Source organism: Mytilus californianus, unplaced genomic scaffold (assembly GCF_021869535.1).
Source record: "Mytilus californianus isolate M0D057914Y unplaced genomic scaffold, xbMytCali1.0.p SCAF_11, whole genome shotgun sequence".
Classification (NCBI taxonomy): domain Eukaryota; kingdom Metazoa; phylum Mollusca; class Bivalvia; order Mytilida; family Mytilidae; genus Mytilus; species Mytilus californianus.
This window is the reverse complement of record NW_026262593.1, coordinates 49,393,539-49,403,926: the sequence shown is the minus strand read 5'-3', so window position 1 is coordinate 49,403,926 and position 10,388 is coordinate 49,393,539. Positions and strand designations below refer to the sequence as shown.

The 10,388-nt window shown below is 32.1% G+C and overlaps 1 protein-coding gene across 1 annotated transcript in view; it reads left to right on the top strand.

Annotated features, from left to right (window-relative positions):
- The first annotated feature begins 2,741 nt into the window (after positions 1 to 2,741).
- LOC127720249 (acetylcholine receptor subunit alpha-like 1) overlaps positions 2,742 to 10,388 on the top strand; it is a 36,031-nt gene continuing 28,384 nt past the window's right edge. The window contains exon 1 of the mRNA XM_052226736.1: positions 2,742 to 3,088. Within this exon, the coding sequence (XP_052082696.1) occupies positions 3,010 to 3,088 (79 nt within the window). The 5' untranslated portion in view covers positions 2,742 to 3,009. The remainder of the gene's footprint in view (positions 3,089 to 10,388) is intronic.

Genomic DNA, 10,388 nt, shown 5'->3' with positions numbered 1-10,388 from the left:
TGTATTGTATTGTATTGTTACCGGATAAGTTATATAAAAGCAGTGTTTTCTAGATTTATCATTTAAGCATTATCCGTTGATTTATGTAGATGTTTGTTGTAATTTAGAACACAGTTGGACTCATTTGATGTCGGAGTTCTTATGTTAATAGATTGATACGTTGCCGGAAACACACATACGTTGAAGAGACAATATAACATAAAGTTACTTTCATGTATTACTGAAAACAGTTTCGAAATATAAAAAAATAAGAAACGGATAAATGTGCTGCTGCATATCCTACTTGGAATATCATGTCTAAAGGAATCAACGCAAGAGGACTTTTACTTTTCCTTATTTATATAGGTAAGAGTTGACCTCGGAGTTCGGTATTAATATTTTATTCCACAGTTTCAACTTGACATAGGTCGTTATCTCCCTATATTCTACGGAGATATTTGAATTATTTTCTTCAGTTGTAGACGTTCCTAAATTTCACGTTTGATAGTATGCACATCAAGTATACTTTTTGTTTATTTCTATATAAATGTTTTCCTGATATTCGAATAAAATATAGTTTTAGTACTTAGACTCTGTGCCATAGATTCAATTGGGTTATATAACATGAAGATTTATAAGATTCCGCTTGTTTAATTTTTATGATTGATATGACTTGAATCGTATATGTTAAGATACACTTTCACCTAACACTAGAACAACATGGAAACAACTTGGATTGAAATTCCACGTTTAGATATTTTCCTAATGTGTCCTTTTAAGTCTAGAGATATTAATTGCTCCACTTGACTAGTGCTAAATCACCGGATATGACACAGATTAACAAAAGTAACACGGCGGGTTTCACACATTGAGCACAAATTGCTAACCAATCATGAGCACTTTGGTTCTACCCCGGTTTTGTTTGGATTATTTTTTTCTATCTTTAGTTTTCCTTGTAAAGAAGTGTCGTAGTAGTTTATATTTCGTGTTTTATTATAACCCCAGTGTTTGATCGATTTTACAAAGTGGTATGTAGGGGGTTCCTATCAAAATTTGCAATTTGTATATCTTTATATGAAATAAAAAAAAAACGTAATTTAATTAGAGGGTAGGGGCATGGAAATTTCCCTGTTTTTGCCACCTTAACCTTCGTAGCTAGATGAATATGTCTAAAGTATGGTATCCTCATCAGTGGTGCTCGTGATAAAAACTGTATTTGTGGTAAAGGTAGATAACAAGTCTTTGCTTACAACAAATTGCAATTTGTCAAAACTCTGTGCGATAAATAGCTTGTAATAAAGCTTGTTGTACAACCAGTTTTCTTTTGTTGAAGATGCAAGATATCTTCTTTGGCTATGCTTGGAGCTCACCAATTTATCAGTGTTGTGTTAATAGTATACTCCCGACAAAAACATCACTACCAAATGAGAGGCAAACAGATATATGGTGTTTCAAAACAAATTTTGCTTTTTATGGTAAAACAAATTTTAAACTAAAAAAACTCTGATAAATTGTTCAGTAACGGGTTTCGAGTTTTAAAATGCATCTAGCAGGCTCCAGATGGTTTTGATTGTACAATTAAAATAAAATAACAAAAAGTGGAATTTTCAATGCTACAAATATCTACCACAGACCTATAGGGATGATGTATCAAATATAAGCACTGAAAGGCTTTCACGAATAAACGAAATCCATAGCGTAATTAAATATATAAAATCCCTAGAAGGACAAATGTGACATGATCTGAAAAGGAAACCAATGTATTGATTTATATTACAACCAAATAAGAAAGAAAATAACGACAGACACTAACTGTTCTAAGAGGCGTTGTTACCTTGGTTCATGTAAATCAAAAGGCATTGTGAATAAGAAAAAGATGTCTCAAACAAATTTCGAGTCTCATTCGATGAAGTAACCTTAAGTTTGTCTATAACATATTAACAATGGGTCACTTTATCGCAGGACAATTACTCATATTTCCATAAAGTGCATTGTTAACACAATTTAATGCAGGACTATACGTTTGTTTATCCACATTTCCATGAATTGCATTTACGACCGTAAAATTTAACCTTAATGGAAACCACTTTATGGCGTCCTTCTAAGCCATTTCCACAAAAATAAATATCACTCAAAGCTAAAAATTATGCCAAAAAAAAATCCTACAATCATGACAATAATGCAATGAATTATTAACTTGATAATACAGTAATACAATACTTTTTTTGGTTTTATTTGCTTGTTGCTGTGTGGGAAAATAAAGTTGAGGGGAATGGACTAGCGGTTACTTTTGATACCATTTCAAAAGAATTAATTGTAATACGTGAAATTTAAATTATAAACTGTTTTCTTGTCATGTCAAATTTCCTTAATAAATCGTACAACATCTTTGTTATCAAGTAGAAAGAATAAGGAAAATAAAAACTTAATATTCGACCCTTCTTTGTGATCAATTAAAAAGAAGCATGCTTAAGTCCATTAAAGATGTAATCGAGCAGAAAATGACATTGCATATCATTTCTCTTTGGAGTTGACTGGTCAAAGATACCGATTAGTCAATCAAAATACATAATGACAAATAATTGTAAGAAAAGCAATTAGAAATATATAAACTTTGTAATCAATTGAAAAGCAATAAGCTAGAATACGTTAAACATGACATTTAGCAGGAAATGGAATTCGATAATATTTCTCTGTGGAGGTATATATTTATTAATACATATAAATAACATGTTGTATTGATAACATGATTTGGGAAACAATCCAGTATGCAATACCGGTCAACCTATATAAAAGCTGTGTATTCTAGATTCATGATTTAAATATTATCCGTTGATTTATGTAGACGTTAGTTGTAGCTAAGAACGAATTCGATTTATTTGATGTCGGCGTTTCTGTGTTTGTAGATTGATACGTTGCCGGAAAAAGACATTCGCGGTAGAGACAATATGACATAAAGTTGCTTACGATAACATAAATCACTAAATACTGTAATGAAATATCCAAAACATTGAGAAGCGGATAGTTGTGATGCTGCATATAGTACTTGAAAAAAAGATGTCTAAAGAATTGTGCACAAGAGAATTTTTACTTTTACTAATTTGCATAGGTAAGTTGAGGAATGTTTCTTTAAATGTAAGGTTTACTCCATTGGCTCACGTGGCTTAAAGGGCCAGTTTTAATTTCTCCATCACTTATCGTTCGTCGTCTGTAAACCATCACACAAATGTTTTCCTCTGCAAATACTTGGTCATAAAACCAAAGCTGGTTACAATACATCTAAAAGTATCCAGGTTAAACATGTATTCAAAGATCCCTCCTGCCAATCAACATGGCTACGAAGGCTAAATCTAGATAATAGGGGATAACACGCAGGATTTATAAAATATCTGTAAACCATAAGGCCTACATGGTGTCTATTTCATCTAAAATTGTGAAGGACTTCTTTTACGAAAAATTAAAATAACAAAAATACCGAACTCCAAGGAAAATTCAAAACTGAAAGTCCCTTAACAAATGACAAAATCTAAATCTCAAACACATCAAATGAACCGGAAACAACAGTCATATATGAATGGCAGTTTGTGTCATTGGCTGTATAAACATACCGTATGCAAATTTTTTTTGCGTTGGTTATACCTTTCGACGCGTTGGTTTTTTTTACTTTCAACCTGTTTGTTATCATTTTCAACGCGTTGGTTGTCAAAAATAACGCGTTGATTCGTAATTCATACGGTATGAAAAACCAATCCGTTGGTTTTCAATTCTACACCGTAACTTTTGCACTTTTGTCAACAAACAAAAACTTTCTGACAAAGTTTTATCTAAATATGGGTTATACTAATGACTGGACCGATGACAGGACAATGACAGGTCCAAATGAGAAATTATAACTTTGTTTATTTCTCAAAGGAATTACCTCAAATTTGAAATATAATAAGATTTCATCATTTAATACATAAATCATAAATATAAGGGGAAAAAACAAAAACAAATGTTAAAAGCTTGCGAAAACGGTACCTAACCAATGTTGACAATGACCTGACTAACATCGACAATGACAGGACCAAGCGAAAATGCAAATAACTTTTTTATTTCTCAAAGGATTTATATATAGTTTTTTTTTAAATATTTTCATAATGGTAAATAATTATTTTCGCGGACTATACTTGAGGTATGCCCGAGCCTTGAGCAGGATATCTTGGTAGTTTAAAATACTTTTATAAAAATAAATAAACATTTTCGCGGACTACTTGAGGTATGCCAGAGTCTTGTGCAGGATATCTTGGTAGTTTAAATGTTTTCATAAAAATAGATAAACATTTTGGCGGACTACTTGAGATATGCCCGAGCCTTGTGCAGGATATCTTTCTTAGTTTTAAACTTTCCCGAAAGTCAATAAATTTATCGTTTGTTAATATGTTTGATAATCGTATGCATGCATTACTTTTCACCTATTCTTATACACATGTTATAGGTAAAATAATTTCTATTGCATAATTTTGCTTTCTTATACTTCTCAAACATTGACGTAGTTTTTTTTTATTGTGATCTATACATTTAAAGTCTGAATTATGCTACAAAATCAGTATTAGGTTATACACAAATTTTAGATTTGAATTAAACGCTACTTTGACTTGTATTCTCTACTAGATGTCTATTGATCATAATTGGAATTCAGCAATCTAATTACAATAATCTGATATAATTAGATTAGTCTTGACAAGTTGAACATTTGGAAAATTGGTCAGGTCAAGTGTTTTGCTAGTGTTTTTTTATTTGATCAAAATGAAAGATTCAATCTTAATGTTTCTATGATTTGAAGCAATTCCTTTTACATTTTTCCTAGTCAGGATAACGATCAGGACACAGTCAACGTTGGTCAGGTCAAATTGTTTTCCCCAAAATGTATATTTTTCCCGATATTTAGTAATATCCTACGAGAAATACATCTGTTAGTTAGCAATTCTCATTTGGACCTGTCATTATCCTGTTATCGGTCCAGTTATTAGTGTAACCCATATTTAGATAATACTTTGTAAGAAAGTTTTTGATTGGTCGACAAAAGTGCAAAACTTACGGTATGGAATGAAAAACTTACGGTATAGAATTTAAAACCAACGCGTTGGTTTTTCATACCGTATGAATTACAAATCAACGCGTTAATTTTTACAATCATTGCGTTGAACATGATGACCAATGCTTTGAAATTGAAAACCAAAGCGTTGGAAGTAAAAACCAACGCGTTAAAAGTGACAACCAACGCGTTGAAAGTAAACATCAACGCGTTGAAAATTTCATACGGTATGTTTATACCGCCAGTGACACGAATGGCCACTCATAGTAATACTCCTAATTTGATACAGGCGTTTCCTTTTGTACAAATTAGTATATTATACCTGGTTTATAGCTAGCTGAACCTCTCACGTGTGTGACAGTCGCATACAATTCCATTATATTGACAAATATTTGTGAGCAAAACAGCAGATATAACAGGTAAAAATGTCAAAGATTGGAGGTACAGAAATCAACATTGAAATATAATCTTAATCGCTGTAATAGCTGAATAGCAGCAGTAAGCTCTTGAATATCGAATGAGTCGGGAAATGTATATTCCATATACAGGTAAAGTTATTTATATTGCTGCTAAGGTGGGGGAAATTTATTTTTAAAAAAAATCGTCTCGTTTGTCATACATTCTGGTACTGAGATGACCGCTCATGTTTAATTCGAGTTATTGTCCTTAAATGACATATAAATAATTTAGAACAAACGAAATTGCCAGTCGATTCCTTTAACATGGTGTTGTCCATAAATGACAATTTCAACCTATTTTTGCATTTTCGGACAAAAAAATATTTATAGTAGATAAAGAAATTCCTAACTGTAAACATGATAAGCAAATCAAGATCTACCAATAAAGCCGTAGTTGATTAATCTATATGCTAAAACATCATATTATTAAATGTCAACAAAGTCGAAAGTTTTTAGTTGACTCTTTATAGCAGTTATAACCATTGATTAATGATTGCACTATTGTTAAACCTATAGTAAAAGTATACAAATGGTAAACAGCAAAACAAATTGACAATATCTGAAAACACGAAACATATCCAAAGTGCGAGGCAATCCATTTTTGTATCAATCCTGAACTATATTAGATTCTATAACCTGGAAATATTGTAAAAAACAGATAGATACATGAATGTTGCCTTGTTTGAATAGAAAACTACAGATATACACATAGAGTTTTATTTTGTCTGTATAGTATACAAAACAGTCACTCTGTACCCTATCGTTCTTCATGTTGAGAGAACGTTAATATGAAAAGACACTATGTACGTTGCGGTTCAATTAAAATTCCCTAATATGAGTTCATAAAGTTTGGAAAAGGAAACCAGATAGACATGTTCGATTAACATTAAATCAGATCTTACAGGAAGACTTATATTTTATAACAGCACAGTAAACGTACAACTTTACTGGGTCCTTAACTTAGCTGTAACTAATTAATCTATATGCTCAAACATTCAAATATTATAAGATAATAAATATATTTTAACAATTCATGATTGAAAAACAAAGCACAAAAAATAGTTCTGTATAGTTTACCAGTGTTTTGTGTATATATTTCTACATACCTCAATTATAACACAAAGTAAAGCATTTAATGTTTGCAAACTGTTTTCTCGTGAATAATAAAAAAATGTATTTCCATTGGACGTAAAGCGACCAAAATCAATCAATATTTTTTGCATGTTCTGTTATGTATGATTTGTTCAGTTTGTGTTTTTTTTTTATCTTTGATAGTCTCTTTTTTTATTATTCAAAACTGATTTCTATTCATATTAAGGATTTGACATTAAGAAATACACACAATTAATAATGGAAACGGGGAATGTGCCAAAGAGACAAGAAGTCGACCAGACGGCAGAAGACAGCCCAAGGCCATCAATGGGTGTTCAACACAGTGAGAAAATTCTCACAATTGGGTTGGGCGTCAGCTTGCCCCTAATCAAAAAAGTGTACAATTCATCTAAAATGGACGTCACACTAAAATCATATAATTGAACCAAAACTAAAAAAAGCAAATAAGACTAACAAAGACTACTAGATGCTACTTACTTGGAACAGGCGCGAAAATACGGCGAATGATAGGGTAAAGGTAATGGGTCCGTACGAACTATTTGTTCTGCATGCATTATATACTTGCCGTTCGGTATTTTTAATATCTTTTTTTCTGAATTGGGCAAACACTTTTGTCAGCTTTTTGGTATAATAATAAATCAAAAATATATGAAAAAAACCAACACCGTTAACAATGAGTATCTATGTATCCAATATAATATATAAACTATTTGTTGGACTATGTTGAAATGTAAAATAAGTGTACTAAAAATATACGATTCTTACTATCTATTTTTTCAAATTAAATATGAGAAAATCTGGATTGAAAGAACACAAAAAGGAATTACCACCATTCTTCCTTTTCCAAGTTAACTGTTGAAATGTAAAATAAGTGTACTAAAATTTTTCGATTCTTACTATCTATTTTTTTCAAATTAAATATGAGAAAATCTGGATTGAAACAACACAAGAAGGAATTACCACCATTCTTCCTTTTCCAAGTTTTTCTCCTTTGAGTATCCAGCAAATGAATTGTCTGTAAGCAACAAGACGGTATTGCCTGTTTATCAAATATATGATAGATTTTGGAAATAAGAAAAATCCAAATTTCAACAGAACTGACAATAATGCATGTAGTTGAATTTATTTTTACTTGGTCACCAAAGATGAGAAAAGGTATATTAACCACTTTACTCCATCTGTCATTACATCTGTCCAGAAGACGACCTTGGGAATTAATTATGAAAAAGTCTCACAACATTGACGTTTTGACAACTAGGCAAACAGCAGACCTCAAAATAAAACATTGAAAACAAAAGACTGCGACAAGAACCCCTCAGAAACCACTTAACTCGGAAATGGTATGCTGATACTGCTCAAGACGTGACGTTTGATATAAGTCTTATATATAAGTACACATTTGTTGATTTCGGGATTTCATATTTGAAGAAAAATAGAAAGGGATTGTGGTTACGACATTCAAATATACATTGTATCATTCCACTTAAAGAAACTCGAACAATTGGTGAAATTTGTTTCTTGAACATGCAAATATTATATTTTCTTTTCCATAGAACGACAGTAAATAAAAGTCACAATCAGTGTGTACAGTTCCAAGTACAGTTGAACCACTCTGACTCATGGTTGAAATTTGCATTTGTTTGTGAAAAATTTGAAAAAAACACTAGTTTTTTTTGTAATTAACTTATTTTTTGTCTCATAGTGAGAGAACAATTTCAATTTATAGTAGGCAGTGTTCAAGTTGTCATTAATAATCGACGTGTAATTGATGGGAAATGACAATATTAAAGTTTTGAAGGAGCCGCCCCTCTCCACCCCCCCCCCCCCCCCCCCCAATATTTTTTTTTAATAAATTGTCTCTGTGTCTATTTTTTGCACAGACGACCTGATATAAGTTATTTTGAATGGAAACCTCTTTATTTAATTCTGATTGATGCAACTTTTTAAATGTTCAAAAGTTCACCTATTGCTCAATTCTTCCGGCGCTTGGCCTTGCTGCTCCTTATACATCATCATCTGAATCTAAGCCAGTTCTGATACATTGGGATTTAAAATTAAGGTGTCATAAGTATTGTGCATGGTTATGCAGTTGTGGTCTTCAATGTTCGTTAGCACCTAATCTGACCCCTACAACACACATTTTCTTCATGGGTCGGCATTTCCTTACAGTTCCCAGACTCGCACCATTCCGCCAATGTCTGAACTACAGCTTTAGAAGATGTTAATGCAGCTAGATTTATATCTTCAAATTCTTGAATAGTGAGCTCAGGTTCGAAGTGGTAAGCAACAAGACCCATCTGATTTTGGATACTTTCGTTTTCCATCGCGGTACGTGTGTAAATAAAATTAGGTTTGCAAAGTTACAGATGCTGGAACAGTTTAACCGGAACCGTAGGAGTGACGTCAGGGCTAAAATAAAAATGGCTGCCTACATGGAGGCGGGAATTTCAAAATTGATAATTATAAAATATTAATTTATTTCATACCGGTACACTTTTTTAACACAAACGTTGTTAGAAATATATTTATATAATAATTTTCTTTTAATTTATGCAAAAAATAAGTTTGGTTTCCTTCTCTTTTAAGTAAACATAGACATCAAACGCACTATTTTTTGCCAGGGAAGGGCTAATTTAACATTATATGAAGTGAGTGAATTGGTGGTTTGACACCTTTCAGTGCAAAATGTTGTGCTAAGATGTCGTAAAAGTGTTGGTACATGTAGTACCCCCGAATGATTGCGTACAAAAATAAAAATATAAAATAAGAAGAATGGTAAAAACTGTTTGAATTGGTGATAGGCATTTAGTATAATGAATTATGAGAGTGCATTAATTACACAGCATTTTTCAAATTCAACTGCTACTCGTAAGTGTGCAACACAAACTGGATTGAAGCTACACAAACTTTTTCTACTGACCAAAGGATCTCTTTGGCGTATTTCAGCTACAAGTATAAATTTGACTATCAATTAAATTTCGTCTAGTAAACGACCTAAAAACAATCGATTAATAATGCATAATCATTACCAATAAACTACATGTATGTTTTACATCATGATAAGTGTGTTCTCATACTTGATAAAATACCCCTTCCCCCAAAAAAACGTTTAAAATAATCATCAAATATTTAATGTGAATAGAAACACTATGTACAAAAATGTTCTTATGAACAAATCGGAAAATGTATAACACAAACCCCAGTAATTGAGTTAAAAAAACATCGTTCAATTAGAGAAAAGGGGGATGCAATATTTCATGTTTTGCCACCTGAACTATCATTGTTTGACAAATCTGTCCAAATATAATGGAAAAAGGAAATGGGGAAAACAAAGAGACAACAACCCGACCAAAGAATAGAATGATGCCGAAGGCAACCAATGGGTCTTCAACACAGCAAGCAAAAGACCCGTACTTGTAGCTGGGCTTTAGCTGGCACCTAACATAAACGTGTACAAGTTCTAAACTCCAAAACATATAAGTGAACTAAAAATAAAAATCCTTCAAGAATAACAAAGGCCAGAGGCTCCTTGCTTGGTTCAGGCGCAAAAATGCGGCTGGATTAAACATAATTAGTGAGATCTCAACATTCCCCCTATACCTCTAGCCAATGTAGAAAATGCAAACACACAGCAAACATTTAATGAAATACTCAGGAAATAAAACGTGTTTTATTTTTTCGTTTGCTTGTTACTATGTGAAGTGAGTAGGAGTGAGGGGATTGACTAGCAGATTTACTTAAACTTATATAATTTTATTAAA